This window comes from Sander lucioperca, chromosome 11 (genome assembly GCF_008315115.2).
Source record: "Sander lucioperca isolate FBNREF2018 chromosome 11, SLUC_FBN_1.2, whole genome shotgun sequence".
NCBI lineage: Eukaryota > Metazoa > Chordata > Actinopteri > Perciformes > Percidae > Sander > Sander lucioperca.
The window spans coordinates 13,541,523-13,562,588 of NC_050183.1; the positions used below are offsets into that span (position 1 = coordinate 13,541,523).

At 39.4% G+C, this 21,066-nt stretch overlaps 1 protein-coding gene across 5 annotated transcripts; it reads right to left on the reverse strand.

The window, feature by feature from the left end:
• Positions 1 to 488: 488 nt before the first annotated feature.
• Positions 489 to 20,682, reverse strand: dazap1 (DAZ associated protein 1). 5 transcript variants are annotated; one of them, XM_031303964.2, is made up of 13 exons: positions 20,508 to 20,682; positions 19,278 to 19,318; positions 17,517 to 17,683; positions 16,919 to 16,984; positions 15,605 to 15,709; positions 15,331 to 15,379; positions 11,834 to 11,916; positions 8,387 to 8,534; positions 8,191 to 8,223; positions 7,450 to 7,620; positions 5,618 to 5,782; positions 3,122 to 3,214; positions 489 to 1,361 (listed from the first exon to the last, which is right to left on the reverse strand). In XM_031303964.2, the coding sequence occupies exons 1-13, from the start codon at positions 20,537 to 20,539 to the stop codon at positions 1,189 to 1,191; spliced, it is 1,326 nt and encodes a 441-aa protein (XP_031159824.1). In that variant the 5' UTR covers positions 20,540 to 20,682; the 3' UTR covers positions 489 to 1,188. The 5 variants fall into 5 exon arrangements, with proteins under 5 accessions (XP_031159824.1, XP_031159825.1, XP_031159823.1 ...); XM_031303965.2 differs by having other exon boundaries at positions 7,450 to 7,599; positions 15,605 to 15,712; XM_031303963.2 differs by having other exon boundaries at positions 15,605 to 15,712.
• Positions 20,683 to 21,066: the final 384 nt, after the last annotated feature.

Below are 21,066 nucleotides of genomic sequence, written 5' to 3' on the forward strand. Positions count from 1 at the left end.
TCTTAAAAGCATCTGAATAATGGAGGGATTCAGTTTAGTTAAATCCCAGAAAAGGTACCAATGACTCCTATTTTAGCTTCAAGGCAGCAACTGAATATTTTCATTATCGATTAACTGTTAATCTATCAATCGTTTAGTCCATCAAAAAAATTTGTGAAAAAATAAAATAATTTTTTGAGAGCCCAATTTGACACACTGTCTCAATTTGTCTGATCACCAGTCCAATTATTATTTAATTTACAATAATATCACACAAAACAGCAAATCTTCACATTGGAGATGCAGGAGTTTTTTGATTTTGCTTCGGAAAACGACTGAAATGATAAAAACGTCCCCAAAAGATGGTGATAAATATCATATCAATCTACACTAATTATATTTGGATTATTATTTAACTAATTGTTTCAGCTCTACTTTGCACATCATCCACCAAAACACCAGAAGCAAATACATCCACAACCAAATACAAACATCTGGGACAAGCACTGTATCCTTAAAACATTTATTTTTGTAATAATTTGTCCGTTTTTTCTTTTTGCGTAAGTGCAAAAAATGCACCCAAAAGAGCCACCTGAGGGAAGTCTACATCTTTAAATAAAAAAACAAGCAAAGTGTACATTTATAGTACAAAATTCTCTTTTTAAAAAATTGCACAGTTTGTGTATAATATATATATATATATATATTCATAATCTCCATTTTAAACAAACTTTAAAGGCTCAGAAAGTAAACAAAATCCACCAAATGAAAAATAAAAACATTTTTTCCCTAAAATTTAAAGCTGAGGAAACTTGAGACCCTGTTTTCATTTGTGTCCACCATAAATATACATATTTATATGCAAGTCTCTTTACATAAAGTCTCTGTGCTAGTGTTTGACCAGACAATCAAAATTATTGCAAAGTAGTTTAGTTCTACTATAAAACATGGGGTGTGGGGGTGGGGGTGGGGGTGGGGGGGGGGTAAAAGCTTCTTTCTGCTGAATGTTCATTAAGTTATGCAAAGAAAAAAAAACTGGGTTTCATAAGACCCCTTTTGAATTTACTGGAATCCCTGCTTTCACAAAGGTTTCTGTTTCACAAACAGCAGTCCAGTTTTGCTTTTAGCGAGAACACACATTTCCCTGACTTCTTTTTTTTTTTTTTTTTTTTTTGAACTTTACACAGCGACGCTGCCCAGAGGTGGCAGTCAGCGTCGATACGGGTGGAAGCCCTGTACGTTGTGGTTCTGCCCTCTGCCGAACGCAGTGGCGGCAGACTGGGGGGCGGCGGTGGGCTGTGCTGTCGGGGGCCCGTACGAAGCCGTCTGCTGGCTGGGGTCTGCGAAGCTGTGGCTGAAGGCTGTCAGGTCCTGCCCGTACCCTGAAGAGGATGACAGAGAGGAGAGAGCAGGAGGGAGAAGAAGGTTTTAACGTCAGGACCACCAGACGGTGTTTAGGGAGAAGCCTTACTCCTTTAAAAGTACTGCTGAGTAAAAACAACTATTTTAATGTTAAGGAAAAATCCACCCTGTTACCCTTTCACTATACAGCGTATTCCAATTGTTATTTTTGGCTACATATTTTGAACAATTACAAGTGCTGTAAACTACTGTAGCTGTTGGAAATATCAGTACGTCCAATAACCAGCCTTTAATATATTTTTTCCCTTCATAACTGGTTGAATAATTTTTGTTTACCCGCTTCGTTTTACTTTGTTCAATAATTACCTAGTTGACTAGACTTTTTTTTTTTTTTTTTTTAGATCTATTGGGATTTTTTTATTGTTTGTCTATGAAGGGCTCTAAGATGTGTTGTGATAAAGTGCTGTATACATAAACTGTGACACACCAAATGACTAAATGAAAAAAGAAATGAAGTATGCATTGCTAATAGCATGTTTTGTATAGCATGTCAAGACTTTAGAGGTTTCGTGGTGAATTTTTCCTCTAGATTCAAATACTGTATTCCTTCAATGAGCCCTTTAGTGTTGAACATTATTGTGTAACAGTTGTTAACATGTATAGAGGCAAACATGAACATTTCAGGTGACTTTAATAATCACTTAAAGCGGGCTTCATTGAGGAAAACAATCTCTAGATTATCTTGATGATTAGTGCAACACGCACAATGTTCTTCTATTCAGACACTGGATGGCACCATCTCCCTGCAAACAGACAAGGGAACCAAAGTGACACCCTGGGAAGGAAACCATCTGCCTAGAAAAAATGGCTGGTGCAACCCAATATTCACCAGCCACCTGCCTCAAGCTAAAGGGACATTAAGGTTGAAAAAAACCTGAGGGTTTGCTACCAAATGGCTGGTAGAATATGAAAACCAGTTCCAGCCAAATCTTTCCAGCGTCGTGCTGGTTATTTTCCTGCCCTGGCAACATCCAGTTAGCACTGATTTCGAAATATTACCATTGACTACTAGAGTGGGGAACGTTATAAATAACTGGAATGGAGAGACACGAGATAGAAAGACAGAAAGAAAGAAAAAAGGCGGGAAAAGTTAGAAAATGCAACACATTTCTTTTGGGGTGTTAAAAAGTGCTCCATGAACGGAACTGAAATAAAAAATCTGAAGAACAGGGAGCAGTCCCAACAGGACCACCTGAGAGAAGAATCTGAGAGAAATTGTAAATTTACTGCCATTGTGTCCTTCTTTAAATCTTCTTTCCTTTCCTTTCTCATCCCTTTAGCTACCATGTGGAGACAGTACATGGGGGAAAAAAACAATGGGTGAATGGACTGCTGATGCATGGGACAACTGAACCATGAACACATTTTCTGACAATTAGATCATCCTTTCATAATCTGCAAAGCAATGTGGACAGAGAGAGTAGACAAAAAAGAAGGGACATGGTTAGTCTTGGTATAGCAAAGCTACAGCCGCTGAGCCGCTTAGAGCGCCGAATGACATATTTCAATGTAAATGTCTTTCAAATCCATTCAGCTGACAGTTAATGGCTGTTTTGTTTACTATACAAGAGTATACACAGTAATTTGTATGTACATGCAAAATGTACATGCAAAATACTAAACAAGAATAAAAGAAAAGAACCAGGTGTTAGCTCTATAAACACTACAGTACTGAACAAATGCTACTTTTGTGGTTGGAGAAGACGATGCTAGCACCTACCTGCACTATATCCTCCCTGCTCATCCTGACCATAACTGTGAGAAGGACGCGTTGGTCCGTAGGCAGAGGGGTCCTGAAGGTAGTTACCCAAGCCTATCAGGGAGATGAGGAGACCAGGTTGACTGAACCCAGATACTGCTGGCCGACTACTTTACATGGTTCCCCCCTTACTGAGCTAACAGAGCTGCACATTTATACTCATTTACTGCGTCTGCACTATGCTTGGAGAGGCATCACTGCTCAGCTTCATCTGGAAGTCAAAACAAAATGGAGTGTGAGAGTGTGGGCTATCGCTAGCACGCCTGACATTTTAAATCATGCCAGCCTGGTCTCATGAAATTTTGTGAAATGTGCATGATATGCTAAGATGCAAGTAACTTGACAAGTAAGTTTTCTTCCAAGAAAATATTACAAAAGGGAAGCAACCAGAACAACAAACCAGAACACCACCAGTGGTTTTGCATGTTTTAGTCCATAAAATAAGACACTGCCCCATTGCTGCCAAACAATTAACAAAGAATGCCATACATTTCTAGATTGATTTTCTATCTTGCAAGCCGCCATCTGGTTCCATTAATTTAGCATGCTGTGACAATCAACTTAAAATGGACTTGACTTATCTTTGTTTCACATTTCTGTCATTGCTTTGTATCCTCCAGTTGTAAGTACTGACCGTTTTCAAAATTTTACATTACTTTCATAATCAAAGTTCTGTGTAGCACGTCAAAATGAATCATTGGGTCATTTAAGGACATTTCAACATCACAAGTTGCCAAAAAAATCTCAACTCAACTTTTAAATTCCAGATGTCACAGTGTTCTTGAATGCAGCAAGGAGGTTTGACAAAAAAAGTCAACAAAATGTTTATTGTGATACAGTACAACAAAAGCAAAGCCAGTGCCTACCTGGAAGGTCAGATTCATTGAAAATATATGGTACGTATAAAAAAAGGGCATTTTATTAAATATTAATGACCTAAAACATGCAAAACCACAGGTTTACTTTAACCAAATTATTTTAACTCCCTAACTCCACATAAGCTCATCTTAACTGAAACCAAACTTGCTTTATTTGTCGTACCTCACCTATTTACTAATCGTACACAGGTAAAAATGTCATATCCAGTTTCTGCTATTGTTACATAAACTTTCATGGTAAAGGTTTGTGTCCACAACATCACCAGTGTTTCTTTGTGAAACTGTTCTGCTACTACTGACTTTGACTACTGGACTGAGTGCCTGAACAGGCAGCGCACACTAAATGCAAAAAGCTGGATGGAAGATAAGCACAAGCAGGAACCAGATGGGCACCCGTCATGACTGACAGTGATAATACTGACTGCTTTAAATGGAGATCCAGCAGTGTGAAGCAGCTGTAAGCCAAGTCAGAAGAAAAATACCAGCCAGCCAAAAAACTGAATGCAGCTTCTGAATGAACATCTGACTCTTATCTGACTTTCTGTTTATGTGACTCAATGTTGAATGAAACTTGTTACTTTTCCATGGATGCTGGCTAGTTTTCACAGTATCTGTCCTATGAGTATAGAGTGTGTCACTGGAGAAGCTAGCTCCTAACTGTTTAAAATCACAGACATTAATAAGTCAACTAATTTTCGAGAAGTGACTTGATGAAATGTCTTTTTGTCAAGTAGACATCCAGGATGAATAATTTTCCTGGCTGAACACAGTCCAGCTCAAAGACACCCACCAGAAAGCCTAGACACTAGCCAAAAAATGACTTGCCCAGGAATCTAGCTAATGTATCAAGATGGACAGAGGTTCAAAGTTCACATTTTGCAGAGAAGCATGCAAAGCTCTGGTGTCATAAATTGATGGACATGTTGAACATTTTTGATAGGTAGCTTGGCAGGTTGGACATGCCTCATTCCAGAAATAAGGTTTCACGGGCACAATACTGTCATGCTGGTGCTCTTCTATGGCTATCGTGCCAAGACGAGGAAAATAAGCTGGCAAAGTCATAAACAGGGAGGAAGATAAGGAGGTGTAGAATGGAGTAATTAAAAGGTAGGACTATTTGAACCAAGTCAAATGTCTAGTACAGTCAGTCAGGAAAAGGTTGCACTCCCTTGAAAATAAATAACAAAATAAAAATGCAAAACAAAAAAAACATTGCAAGGCAGGATGATCTAATTCAGACGTACCAAGACCTACCAATCTTTATTACCAATCCACAGCCCAGCTGGAAAAACTCGACAGAAATAACTGTTGAAGACTCCTGGATATGGTGACAATTCAGAAGCATCTTCCTGGCAGAGCCAGAGGGGTTCATGTATGCAAGAAGCATGTATGCACGTGGAGCAGCTCAAGCTAAATGGAGCAAGCTCCTGCTTGTGTAAGAGTTGTACATATGCACTTAAATGAGCTTTAGTTGCACCCAATAAAATATCCAAGGAGATGGGCAGGGCCGAGGGGTAAATAAAAATCAAATGAGAGAGAAAAGGGCAGCAAACTGCTTATTGCACAAGGCTTTTCTTACCATACTGGCTATAAGAGAAGTCAGGCTGCCCAGTGGGAGCTTTGCTCAAGTCCTGAGTTGGTGTGGTGGTGGGGGCAAAGCCCAGAGGTGCAGTTCCTGGAGTGTTGGGTGGAGGAGGAACCTGTGGAGCATACTGGTCTGCCTGGGGTGTGCCGAAACTGTAACCTGTTGGAGAGTAATGAGATACGTTCTATGACCGTTGCTTTTTCAAAGATTATATATTATGTATAAGTACAAAGGCCCCAGTGTTGATGGTCCAGTTGACCACGCCGCATTATCATACAAAAACCAATACGTATAAGTCAATGTATTAATCAATTCACCAAATCTCTTCTCGTATTAGCCAATAAGAATACTTGTACGTCAACATGTCTTTTAGAAATATCAACTGCAGGATCAAATTGTGACCAGCACATTTGTAACAGATCGTTTTGGGCTTCTTTCCCACTGTTTTTTCCTAATATTTTGTCCACGATTTACAATATTAGCTTGGTACATCTGCAGGTCTACAGGTTTAATTGGTGGAAGGTAGTAATCCCCCCCTCATGCTTTTTAGCAAGATTTCATGAAATTTGGAGTATTTGCGGGTCACGCTGTCCATCTCTGATAAGGTGGAGGTTCCTCCCTGACCACAGCAACAGCAGAGCTGCCTGAAAAACCTGACATAGATTCAATTAACACAATTTACACACCCATTACAGTGTCGATGATCTAAATTGTAGTTTGTCCATATCCCTACCTAATTCACAGTGTTACCTTTACATATGCTATGTTACAAGGCATGCAAAACCGAACCATAAAAAAAAAACTGTACACTACACAAACTACAGCCCGGTTTGCACATGTGAACCACAGTTTTTTGGTTCCTTGTGTTCCCCACAGGAAGCGAGACGTCCGTGAGATGTGAGAGCGCGTGTTCTGCCATCCAATTCACACTAGTCCGTCTTCCGGAAAGGTCTCTGCCTGTATGTCAACAGCAGCTCCTGGGGAGCTGAATAGACAGCGGCAGGCCAACCTGCCTTCACCAGGCTAACTGACCCCAGAAATGTACTAAACCAAAAAAGTTTTTATGTTGACTCCATGGAAAGCAATCAACGGTGTTTATGTATTGATTCATTGATTTTATTTCCCTGCCCACCGTAGCGAGTGAGGGAGATTCCCCTGTAGTGAAACAGATACACTCGGACAGACTAGGAGCCTTGATCACTCAATGTAGACATGGTTAATACATTCAAAACACATAAACAGCGGAATATTTGTGTGATTTAAACAGCCATCTATGCAGATTGCGCTTCACTAAACGGGAAAAAAATAGCCTTAAAGAATGAAATAATGCGGGGGGCATCTCACAGAGTCAGTGGGGTGTTGATACATTTAATAAAATGGAAGCATATTTGTTAAATGAGACGTGCGAGTGACGGACATCAAAAACGCATCTAAAAAGGCTTTCTTTGTGGATTGGCCACTTTGTGGTAAAAATACAGTGTGGAGATCAGATGGCATGTGGAGGCAAAAATGTAACGAGGATGCACTGTCATCTTTTAAGTCAGGTTTAAATAGGCTGAGTAACACTTTTGAAAGAATGCATTGATTTCATATATTATCAAATCTCTGTAAGGAAGAAAATGTTATTCATGCAAACGACAAACTACAGAGAGAACATTGGAATTGGTTGTCCCTAATGTGCAAAATAAAACGTGACCCAAGAACCACAAAACATATGGAACTGTGGGCTTGTTAAACCGTTGCACCCCTATATTACTTTTAATTATTTTATAATGATGTACAAACAACACCAAAGTGTAACGAGTTAGTGTGTCAGTGTTACTGACCAAACTGAGGTGCTGTGCTGTAGGCCTGCTGAGGGTAGCCCTGAGGTGCAGCAAAGCCACCCGCCGGGGTCGTGACCAGGAATGCGTTGAAAGGTGAAGGAGGCTGTGTGGGGGTTCCGCGGCTTGCTGTCAACTGAGGTCCATACCCGCCTGCTCCAACACAGAACAGATCTATTTTATAGAAATGTTTATATAAATGTTTTATTTATGGAATTAAGTACACAGGCAATTACAGTAATTAGAAAAAGAAGCACAGAGCAATTTGATTTTATCTTATTAAACAGCTGAATAACATAAAATTGGTAAATATCTGGTTTAAGAAACTGAATTTGCACAGCACAATCTAAAGCTGAATGAAACTGAAGCATCTTCTGAGTGAGCACAGGGCCGACACTGCAGTGAGCGTTGCAGGTTAACCCGGAGGTGGTGATATGAAACTGAGCCTGACCAATAGCAGAGGGAGGCTGGAATCTATTCAAGGCCGCCATCTGTCTCAAGCAGCAAATTATCAGCAGCCTCAGCCATTATGAATCAGTGATAACACGTACTGTTATCACAACTGTCATCAGCTTACTGGCCACACAGAGTGCATGCCCAGTTCTGTGACACAAGCGTTCCAAGATAAGCACTTGATCACATGGCAAAGACCCTAAATCTATCTGCAGTTTGATCAATTACCAGTTTTTTCAACATACTGAAAAACAACACATTTTCTAAAGTGGTAAGAAAAGATACACCTACCTATGGGCTGGCCAGTAGTCGACACCCACACTCCTTCAGGAAGAGAAAAAAAAACGTTAGACTTGGACAATAAGTGAAATGTAAAATGTTCATAGAATCCAGTTAACATTTAACCTGACAGTGTATCAAAGTTAATGTTAAAGCACATTTAAACAGTTACTTTGAGGTTTTCCTCTGAACAGCGAGCCTCACTCACCCTGTGCCCCGTAAGGCTGTTGCCAGCCCTGGGCAGGTTGTGCTGTCCAACCATTAGCTGCACTCAAGATGCCCCTTGTTGCCCACTGGCCAGGGCCAAGCTGGCCAGGAGCTTTGCTGTCACGAGGTTCAGCCTTCTTCACTTCCACCTGGACAAAGGACAAGGAGGGCAAATTTGGCAGAACCAGTATAAGGTCCGTGAAGTCCCTCACCTAGACAGACCTGTCCTACCAATGATTATTTAATCTCAACATTGGGCCAGTTCACTTTATGTTTATTAGAATAATGTGGGGCAACTATGTTAACTAATATTACTGTGTAGCCAGGAGAGCTGTGCAGCTATGTGTCTCAGGTACTAATTATCAAGCAGGAATTTCACAGTGGCCAAAATCATAATGCAAAGATAGTAAATTATAAAAAAAAAAATGTAAATGCATCATCTCTAGATTACAGCCTCTTAAGATGTACCTGAGAAACATAGATTTTTTTTTCATTAAATGAATTGCCCTATATATGATAAAGACTAATGGAAGGTCGTGACTTACCTTTCTCCGGTTAACGCTTATAAAGAATTTCATTTCTATTTTATTTTAAATATGTTTTAGAGGGGAAATGAATGTAGAGAGAAATTTGTATCTCAGTTCTAACAGGATATATAAAAAGGTAAACATGCAGATAGTACAAATAAACAGTCTTTTCAGTCAATCTAAAATTGAATCTTCATACTGTGTCAAAGGTGAGAATTTTCTTTTTAAATAAGTACAAGGGACTGATACACTTTGACCTCAATATAATGTCAAATGGCTGCTGGAGGACACTGTCTTTATAAAACTAAAACCTCAAATGTAAGAATGGTGACCTCAAGTTTCTTTTCGATAATTCAATTATAATAATAAAGTACACTTATTGTTTGGGAATTACTGACTTACACTGTCAATTCATTAACACTCTGCAAACTGACTTTATCCATCAATTACTTAAATTTGACTTTTATGTATAGTTCTCATCCATCAATGTAATAGTTTAATGCCATGAGTCTGTATTGCCCCAAAAACAAAAAAAATGTCCTTCCTGCAACTAGGCAAAGCTACCAGCAGTTTACCAGAGCAAAGAAACAGGCTGAGACTAAGGGGGGGGGGGCAACCAAGAATAGACTGAGGGGTTGAGTTATTGGGGTCACCTTGCAGGAGGAAAACGAATCACAAATTCCTCCCTGCTTTAAGGTGTTGCCACCTTCCCCAGCCTCCCCTCTTCCTTCTCTGTCGACCTAATTACATGCACATGTTTCCGGCAGTGGCCCCGCCGCCGCCAGCAGCTACCTGAGCACTTTCTCCCGTGGGCATCACAGCTACGAGTGATGGATACCATGACTTCTGTACAGTCCCCAACAGCAGAACTGGGATTTGTTCCACAGTTTGATGTGCTCCAATTTCTAATTTTGTAGCTCATATCTCCCAACCTCCCTCAAGTCCCAGTGTAAGGTAATGTCAAGTCAAGAACAATGGATTAAGTCGAGCCTTGATTCCTGCTGGAAACCAGGGCAAAGTCAAGGGAGGCGGGGACCACTGGAGAGTATACAGGTTGGGCTGAATCATTTACCAAGGAAATGGGATTTGGTTTATCTTTTTAATGTAATAATCAGTGACATTTCAATTAAAATGTCTTATGCTGCTACTCAATATCATTGATTAATATAAAAAAAAAATCCAGCCTAAATCCAGTTCAGGAAAGCTTTTACATTTCCTTTCCAACCAAAAAAGTAATTGGCACACAAGAAAATAACATGCTTTAATTTATAGTTTGTTTAGAATAAACAGAGGAGGGGCGCCCCAGGGGTCAGGTGGTTTAAGGTGCTGACAACAAACCGCAACATCCCTGGTTCAACTGTTCAATGTCATTCACCATCTCTCGATTTCCCCTTATTTCCTGTCATCTTTCTACTGACCACTCTCAAATAAAGGCACAAGAAGGTTCCAAACATACTTTTTAAAAATTGCCACAACTGAACAGACAAAGACTGTGCCATCTACAGAAACTCAGGCTTCCAAAAAAGAAAATACACTGAAGTAACATCGCAACAATTAGCACTTATCAAAAGTGCTTTAACAACCTTAAAAAAGAACTTCAATGAATGCCAAAATATCCACGAAGGTCTTCTGAGTGTCAAATATCACAGACTGACCTTCAAATATTTAAAACACTTATGCAGCCATGTAAAGATCAAGGACAGAAACAAGATACATGTGATATGATATGATATGACTGACTACACTATGTTTGACTTTGATCATTTTCTTATGCCCACAAATATTTAGTGAGGGCCGAAAGGAGAGTGCCTCTCTTCTGGTATCTCTGCAGAGTGGTTTAAAAGCTGCTAATTAAAAAATGTCTCTATTGGGGAAAAGAGGGGCTGTTAATGAATGAGAGCTTTAAAAGTGTCAGAACACATCATAGCCAGATATGTACCAAGTAGTACTTTATTTTTTTAATGGTTTGTTTTACTCAGCTGAGGTGCCAGGTGGGTGGTGTTTGCTTCATGCAATAGAGCAATACAGGGACTGCCAGAAGGTTAGGTGTGCTTAAATATAACACCATAATGAATTTAGTTTTTTCCTGGATAAACAGCTTACCTGACAATCAGCAATCTGAATTGTCTTTGCGCAGTAAACCCTATCCATCTGGTACACCCGCTGAGTTAAAACAAACACTAAGAAGCGACATGCAAATATTACTGTGCGACTCGTGTCTCTTCCTGAGCAGCATTGTAGAGAAAACTGTCATTTGTTATTTAGGGACACAGTATGGAGATTCTTCAACTGAGGTCACTGAGTTGAGCTTTTTCTTTAACTTTTGAAAAAGAAAAAAAGAAAAACATGTTGACGTGTAAGTGACCTGCCAACAAAATATCAGAAAACAAAAGAAACAGAACTGATTGGACCAATCCTTTAGGTGATTTATAATCAGGGAAATTCTGTGAACTTTGAAGCTTTTGGATTTTCTTTTGCTTTATTATATTTTAAATATCAAAAACCAAATAATAACTTAACCACAGTATTATAAGTACAATCTAATGCACTTAAGACATCCTAAAGGAGTGGTCGATTTAAACAAAGCCTTAGGCGACTACAGTTATGTAATATAACAGCATTAGTAAAAGATCACTGTGCCTCTACAAACTATAAGTCATAGCAATAAATGTGAGGGTGGTATGTGTTAAGAGCAAAATATATTAATAATTATATTAATAATTATATGACTAGTAAATTAGTTAGTGGCCTGATCATTTGATTAAATGCTAACTTTGTGTTATATGATGCTGCAGTCACTAATGGGAAGCCACTGGAAAATGAACAAATAGCCTGAACAAACAGCATCATAGTATAATTCTCACTCCGTCGCCCAAGCCTCTGTTTGATCTTAAGGGTAAAATAAAACTACAACTACACACTTTTTTGCCCATGATGTCGTGAAAATGCATGTTGACAGCCTGGTCCACTGATTGTTCGGCCTCGAAAGTAATAAATCCAAAACCTAGCCAACGACCAAGAGTGAATCAAGGTAGCAGGGGGGTTGTGACAACACAAGATGAAGAACAGTATTGGGCTTCAGCAGAGTGAGGATCCGTCAAGACTGAGCAAGAGGCTCCTGGGGTTCGGATGATGTCGCAGACTTGCAGAACAACACAAATCCAAGACTAAAGCCTGGGGGATTGAAGGAAACTTCTCTTTACTGTGCAGTGAAATATTTTGTGAAGATAACAATACAGGACTGCTTAACTGCTAAACATGAAGTACGATGAGTGCAGCATTTGATTTAATGTGAAATGTCACATAAAAAAGGCCAAAGAAGTCCATCTTACATCCTTTAACGTTGATAAATGCCAATTGAACCAATACTACATTCTGTTACTTCATGCTGTTTCATCCAAACCCCACCTTGATCTGTCCCTTGGTATATTGCTGTGGAGCACAGACTCACAGCAGCCATTGTTAATGCATCACAAAAATATGGAGAAACAAACTGTAGAATGCCTAAAGCTGTCTCCAAGCTTCCCCAAATTTAGTATTTTACTTTTGAGTCAGCCAGGATAAGCCTAAATGGACAATTAAAGTATTGCTCACAACGGTAACACAAAGATATAGGCCACAACTGGTTTCCCAAAGTGAAGAGTTGCTGATTTTGATCAAGAGTTTTCATGGGGGATATACAAAGTTCATCGACAAGAATGAGAACTTTTTGGTCCAACATTTAGGCTCAGTAAACTCATCTGACTATCTGTAACAGAACTTTTCAGAGCGTTAGCAGGCCGCAGCGCTGCAGTGATCTACTTTCAATTTGATTAACTTTGCACGATGGCAGAATTGGGTTGTGTGCACATCTCTACTTGGGGACCTAACCTGAATCCAATTAAAGGTCCTACGAGACAACTGCAATTTTAGCGACCTCTTGTACCATGCCAAGCATTCCCAAGCCTCATGATCTATTGCTATTAATAACATCTGTCAATGACCCGTCCTTAATCTAAAAATAAAAAGGAAACCAATGTGTTATTAAAAAACGTTTGATGAGCGGAAAATAAAACTTTACTCGCACTACTAGACAAAGAACAGGAAAAGAATTTAATATTGTGATTTATAGATGATTTCTATTTTGATAATCGAATAATCGCCCTAATCATTTATTCTCTCTATGAATTATGTTATTTCTAATTATCTGATTACAGTATTTAATTCTTGTAAGACATTAACCAAATATTTGATTTAAAGGGATTTGAGTTTTACTTTCTCTGTTTGCTCTAATATTTACTATAATAATGTCAATACCAGATAGAAATAACTTTCAGAGGATGCGTGTCAACATGTTTATATTTTAAAAATGAAAACTTCCAATTCCTGCTAAACTATAGCTCAATTACTATTGAGCTATCACTCAAATAACATGGAGGTAAATCCTCATCAAACTCTCTCTCTCTCTAATGACAGAGAATAGGTAAGCCTTCAGCCAATTTCACAATTTGATGCAACTTTGTACACAGCCCATTTTGACCAAGTCAAGAATTTGGGTGCTTTTACATTTGGCCTGTACCTCTGTGCTACCAGTCAATGCACAGTAACCTAAAGGAGAAAAGACAAATCTTAAGAGACACCGTTAATCACATTCAAACCATTCACAAAGAGAAGGGGACAGAAGAAAGAAAAATAGAAAGGGCTTACTTACAAAAATACTTAACTTTCTACATTATGGGAAAACACATACTACGCCATTTAGGATACATGTTTCAGTTACATCTAAATCAAGGTAAAGAAAACTTATTCCAACATTTAAAGTCTAATGGTTTTAGTAAAAGAAACTGTTTATACTATTAAAGATTATGTAATGGTTGTTACTGGTGTAATACTGCATGTTAAACTCCAATGACAAACTATGCTGGGTTGCTCCCAATAGAGAATGAATGGGGGTTTTGAAGGAAGAGCAGTACTGTAATACATGTTGGGGGTCAGTGGCAGCTGCATCATTGGTATGTAGGACAAACACAGATGAAACAGCTGTAAATCAGCGGGCAGAGTCTGACACTAACACTGCCGGTGGCACAGGGTCTGATTCCCAGTGAGGCCATCCATGCTAAAAGTGTCGGCACATGTCAGGAACCCATGATACATTTATGATTAAATGGACAAACTCTTGTGAGATTGTAAATGTCTGTCGTTTTTTCTACTGTCAGGAAATAGGTTAGAGAGACTTTTAAAATCGCAAAGTAAAACCTTTCAAAACGGTTTCATTGTTCTGGTGACAACAATGTAATATTCACCTTCAGTGTATAAAGGACAAATCCCCCCTTTAGATACTCAAACTGTTCTCAATATGCCAGTTGCATGTTGTGATAGAGTACTGTATTTTTTGGAGCACCTACATTCCTGCAACCTGCCTTCTCTCCTTCAGTTAGTAATTTCCTTTCCACAACGCCTTTTAACATCCTTCCAATTAGAGGCATGCACTTATTGCCCCCCCCCCCCCATCTCTTACACTGGAAACTAAAATGTTAGAAATGGATCTTTTAACAGCCTTAAATGATCATATGGGCACCTTGCTATTGTTTTAAGACAGAACCAATCCTTTAACACACCAGGTGCTAGGGGACTTAAATCTAGAAATTCTACATACATCCTCAAATAAATCTGAATGGATCACTGAGCTGTTTGAATCAGACGAAACAATATATTTGAAACAGTGAAGACGTAAAGTCAGTGCTCTTGAGGATAACCTTACTATTTCTGCCCCGATGAAGACCCTGTGAGGTTGAAACCGGTCTGTTTTTTAACCAATATTCTTGACTAAAAGCTTTTAAGATAACTTCTCTCCTTGCTCTGCCTATTTAACGGAGTATTGTTGTGTCCATGGAACAGACTCATGATGTCACACAAGATCATGAAGGACACTGCATCAGTTTAAATCAGAGCCTGATTTCTGAACACAACTTGCAGATTTCAGCATGTGTGACAAGGGCTGAGATGAGGTTTTAAGGAGAAATCTACTATTATTTTGTCAAATTACATTCATGTAACACTGCAAAAATGTATAACCATCACATCAACTGAAGGTACTGCCTTAGTGCCTGTTTAAGAATTAAATGTTTGTATTTCACAGTAGAGCCGTGTATTTCACATTTCACTAAGCTTTTCATTCCACCTCTAGAAATGTCAAGTTCCATTTTCCATTTAATTGTACGCTGTGGTGACATTGTACGAGGTTTTATCCAACATGCTTTTGTGCTTTATTGTGCGTCTTCGCCACTCATAAAATTCCTGTTATGGGTTACAGCGTTTAAATTGAATTGAATATCTGGGGCTGAAAGGGCTTTTTTCTCTTTGGGCCCGAATAGTTTGTCATGAGATTTAAGATGGTAAGGTATGGAGAGGGGAGGAAAAAAACGGGATCAGCTTTTACCTCGGGGCCTCTGCTTCTCCGCATCATAGATCATTACCACCTCTGTGACCTTGAATGGGACAAAAGGAAACAGTGGCTCCATTTAGAAAACCAGACAGGGTCCGTTCTTACTCCATTTAAATATTCTGCCTCAATTTGAACAAATAATTAATTGTCCTAACCCATCCCACTAAATTTAATTTTTATACTGTAGTATTGACCCTGTTCAATGTCACATCCATTCAAGCAGTCTTAATGACGATATGAACTGCATTATGCACTTGGCAATACTCACCACTCCGAATCTATTGAAATAGTCCCTGAGTTCAGGCTCGCCGCAGTTATGGGGGATTCCACCTACAAATATCTTCTTTGATTTATTGCTATCGGCTTTGCTGCCCTTCTGAAAGAAAACAGGGAGTGTATGGATTTCAATGTCTGTTAAAGAGTCACTCTGGGAAGGGGCCAGTTAGCCACCATCTATTCAGACCGTGCAGAAGAAATTAGGTTCTCCTGTTGCCCTAGGGTATAACTCTTAACATGTCATGTCAATGCAAACACTAGTCTCCACAGATCAGAGAGCACGGCTTCCTCCACTTACTCTCCACAACTAAGCATTTCACCATTGCTGTTCACTGCACTCATGCTGCAAAGGCTAGAGGCTGCTTACAACAATGTTTTTTTTAACAATTACATCTTCTGCTTTGTTAGTAAAACATTAAGTAGCAGCTCCTTAAAGTCAGTTAAAGGAGATCCAGTAGGAGGCAAATGGCCTCATTAATAAAAGCTTCTGGTTTACAATGTATGCTTACAGCCAAATATGTGTATGTATACTTTTTTTAATTGACTGCAAAGGTGTAATAACTAAAACCTTCGCTGCCCAAAGGGGCAAAATGACTATAATAGATCTGCAGTGGCTTGTTTATCGACCCACAAATTACCCAAGTTGCTGCAGAGATTTCTGGCTTTAAAAAATTCACTGCTGAAAGCAATTTTCTGTACCAGACTTTCCTACTCATCTCTAGTTCTACTTGTGTTTTCTCAGTTTTATTCAATGAAAGGACAGTCACAAGAACAACGTATTTTAGCTAAGAAAGAAAGAAAGAAATCTTCAAATTGAAATAAAAAACTGCTCTTCATTGAAAAAACGTAATACAAAGGTGTTGTTATAATTCCAACATGGTGATACAGGCCTACTGTATGAGCTGGGAAAATGTGACCCTATCATGTGTCAATCCCAAGCCAGTGTAAGCTGTACCAAATATCTGCTGATATTGTTGCAGTCCCTTGATCACAAATAGAGATCGATTCAAGTCATAGATTCTTTAATGCTTCTGTGATTTATCAAAACCTAGAACTGATTTCTAACATTCTCAAAGGTATGAAGGCTGTGCATTGTGATTTTTTTTTTTTTTTTTTAAATGGACTTTTTGAAGAAACAAGATGTAGGTCAAAGTCAGAGTGTTTTTACAAATGAAGCTCAAGGTCTCCCCATGGCCCATAAAGAGTCCAACCTCAGGAGGAGGGGATGGAGAGACTGACAGCCTGAGTCTTATTCCAGCAGAAACACCTAGCTTAGCCTCCCCAGTAGAAATCAGATTACTCTTACCCAGCCCTCCTTGGTTCGAGACTTTTCAGGTTGCATTCCTCTGGGAGTGCATGGCTTCGGGTCAATCTGACAGCAGAGAGAGAGAAAACGTTTGACATTAGCCCCAAATAAAGACACCTTCAAATGTTCTTCACTGAATCAATAACATACACAGTATATTGACTCGCCTAAAATATGTACTGACATTAACTGAAACATGTGGCCAATAAAAAAAGCAATGCCCTTTTCTGCCTCCTTCAACTGAACAAAGGTGACATTATGTCATTTAAGGTGAGCTGACTGTATAGAAGCATTAATGCAGAAGAGAAGATGAACAACTACTCGGTTTTCTTTCAGCCACACAAAGGAATCCAGGTTCAACTGTCAGTTTTGCTAATTTGACTTTAAACAGGTAAGTCTTGTTGGGAAATTAAATGTCAGCATTTTGTGCATCATCTGTACTAATGTCTGCAGGCAAGTAAAACTGTGCTTCTCCTTGAATAACTTCTAACTACTCTGGATGGTGAAATACAGTATGGAGGTTTTTCACATTCCTCACACAAAGCACAGGCAGATTACTCGGGTTGATTTGACTGCTTCTTTGATTTAAAATACTCACATTTCTTCCATCAAGATTATGCGGCTTTGTCTCCAGCACTGTCCGTACACAATTGGGGTCTTTGAATTTGACAAAGCCGAAGCCTCGCGACTGATTTGTAGTTTTGTCCTTCATTATGACACAATCTACTACTTCCCCATACTGTGAGAAGTAGTTTCTAAGTGTCTCTGAAAAGAGAAACAGAGAAATGACATAACAGTGGGGCTTGATAATAAAAAAAAAGCACAGAAACATACAACAATGCAAATGTAACTGCAGAATTATATTTGAATATATAACTTAGTCTCCTGAACACAAAGAAGTGTAGTCATGATTTATAGAACTCGTGCATTCATTATGATAAATGATGCTAAGAAAATATCTTCAGCACTTCAACCTGGACTTAAACAGGTGTGGGAAAAACACAAGCACCACTCCATGTAATTACACAGGGAACACTACAAGTCAGCCAGTGACCTTGATTTTGTCTTATGGCAGAATATTGGGAATTTTACCTTCGTCTTTAATGTGAAACATAAAAACACTGTGCAGTCACATTCAAGTCACAGATTAACATTCCTAACAAGCAAACAAAGCACTGACACACTTTCATGTTAATAGCACCAAATATACATCTAACTACTGTAACGCCTGCAAACGCCCACAGCAGCAAGGCGTGCAAGTTTGAACAAATGAGGAGCCACACTGGAGTTATCGTAAATGCTTTTCTCATTGCTGGGAAACCCTGGGGCATCAGCTAGGGAAACAAGCTCAGAGTTATACCGCACTGTCGTTCAGATCTTAATGTTAACAGTGCTGTTAACACAGGCCAGCCCTTGTTCAAAGTTACACAATGACCAACCAAGCATGCAACGGTAAAGGACTTTAGACAAACTAGACCATCTCTGGGCAAGTCTGGGGAGGGGAATGCATACGCACACACACTGTAGAAGTAGTTTGTAGACTCCCCCACCAGTGTTTGTGGTTTGCTTATCAGTTATTACACCATGTGAAAAGGGAGAACATACCAAAAATCCCAATGACATATTCCCAACAGTGACTGCTTTAATAAAGAGGAACAGTGGCCACAAGTAGACTCTACCAACACTGTCCGGAAGACACTTCTTGGAATATTTGCATGAATACACTGCAAACGACAGACTAAAAAAATAAACCGTACAGCTGCACCAATGTGGTATTTTCTGCAGGGTCATAGCATTATAACACATTTCTTCTTAATTTCATATCATGATATCAACATAATAATAAGACAGTGACTTGATATTTTATATATGTACAGCCCATGTCAAATCGGTACATCAATATCAATATCATCATACAACACTTGATATTATCTGGAATTAGTTACTGTAACAGTGTGACATTAGCTAATCATAATATAAACAAAACAATTTAAATAAGGCATCGTCTGATAAAAGAATAAATAAGCAACACTATATCTGCTAGACCATCTTACACCCTTATTTACATTATTGTATGAAAGCAACCACTGTCATATACAACATATCTTATACTGATATTCATATTGACATCAATGCAGGAGTAAGAATACTAAAATTTGTGTTTTAATAATATTGCCCAGCTTTACTCTATATTTCATAACTAAATATGACCTGATAATCTATAAAGAGTTTGAGTTTGTCCTCCAGTCTGACAACAAATCCATGCAGCTACATCAGTGTCACCTCGACAAATTCCTGTTCATTAACAACTGTGTGCATGAAGTGACCGAGCCTTCAAAGGTTAAACAGTGTGACTTACCTTGTGTGGTACTCCAGTCCAATCCACCGACAAAAAGTTTCCTGAAAAGAGTAGATAAATGACCATTGAGTCAGTCATTGATCATCCCTTGGAGTCAAAAATGTTAAACTGTTATAGAAGTCACATATGAAAGCATAATAACAAGCGTGGGGACATTTTGCCTGTCCAGAGGCCTTAAAAGACTGAAAACACAAACAGATGAGAAGATTGACAGCATAGTTTCAGAACCATAACAACGCTACAGCTGACTGAAGATTTAAGTACACAGATATTACACAACATGAGGCAACGCTGCCACCAACGCATACACACAGCTTCAGTTGAAATGCCCGTGTTTAATGTGACTCATGTTAAGGTACAGTCCTGTTCGTGGATGTCACTTTGGTCTTCAAACACTGCCTGCGATGGCCTCGACAGTAACGGTCTTTTTAAAAACCTCCTGCCACGTAAGTTATCCCGGGACAGAGCCATAGCATTTAGCAAGCTAAAACAGCACTCAGCTGACTAACTGACTCCAGAAGCTGCAGCAGCCACTGTCTACCTCAAGCTCCAGCCTTCACCACTGAAACCCCGAGTAACGTTGTGTTCCAGTCAGAGCAGAGGACTGGAGAGCGGCTGCTCGGCTCCCTGCATGCGGACCGGTGAACTCGGATGTTGGTTGCTACACTGGAAGTTTGACGGCAGTTTAAGCGGCACTAATATCAAACTAGCTAGCGAGTTCATTAATGATCAAGATCACTGCTGAAACACATCAGTGATGAATGTAACGTTAGCGGCTGTGATAAAAGTGGAGGGTTCGTGCTCCATCCTCTAGCAGTGCCCGCTAAATGTCCTCGCTTTGGCGAAGTCAAGAAGAGAGTCTTTCGCTTCGCTGGCAAGCGTTAGCTAAGCTAGCTCAGGTGCTTCGAGCTAACTGAAAACAACAGTGAAATAAGTAACTGCACTTTCACACATTCCTGTGACAAGCTAAGTGACAGTACTCCAGATATACACTGTACATTTCAATGTAAGCAATAACAGAAACAACTAAGCTAAGTGATGACTACTTTCACTTTTTGGCCGTCTTTTCTCGGGCTAGCGATCTCGCTAAGTTACTACAGCTAGCTTAGCTTGCTAGCTAACGTTAGCTGTCAAATGACAGCTTGACAAGAGAGCACGCTAATTATAAGTTTCAATGCAGTTCACAGATACGTGCGTCCGCAGTGGAAGGTTTTGTGAAATGGATCTTACCCAACTTCATCTCCGACTAAGTTGTTGTTCATTTCTGAGGCTAAAGCGGGGGACTGTAGGAGCTGTGACCGGCTTATTGCTTCAGTGCTGCCCCTCTCACTCAGACTGAGAGCGGAGGAAGGTCACTCCGCTTTTTGGTTCAAACTGTTCTGCGCAATGACGACGCTGCAGGGGGCAGCGGTCTTTAAAGGAACATTACACTCAACCAGTCCGCACTTCACTCTACTATTTTTAACTATCCCACCGGGGTATCTAAATGCTTTACACCCGGGTCTTTTTATTACTTCATTAAGCATTCCTATCAGGAAATTGTTTTTTACAAGCAACACCTGGTAAAGAAACAGAACAGCCCTAAAAACAATAAATTATGAAAGAAAATGAAAAGCACACAGCTATGGGTTTATTACAGAATACATACCTAAAGTGTGGCCTGATTATAAGGCTCATGGTGGGATAAAAGAAAACTTAATGTGTTAACCAAAATCAATAGTTTTCTTCCTGTTTGGAGCATTATGTCTGTAAGTTCAGGAGGTGATATGTTATATTATGTTACTCCTTT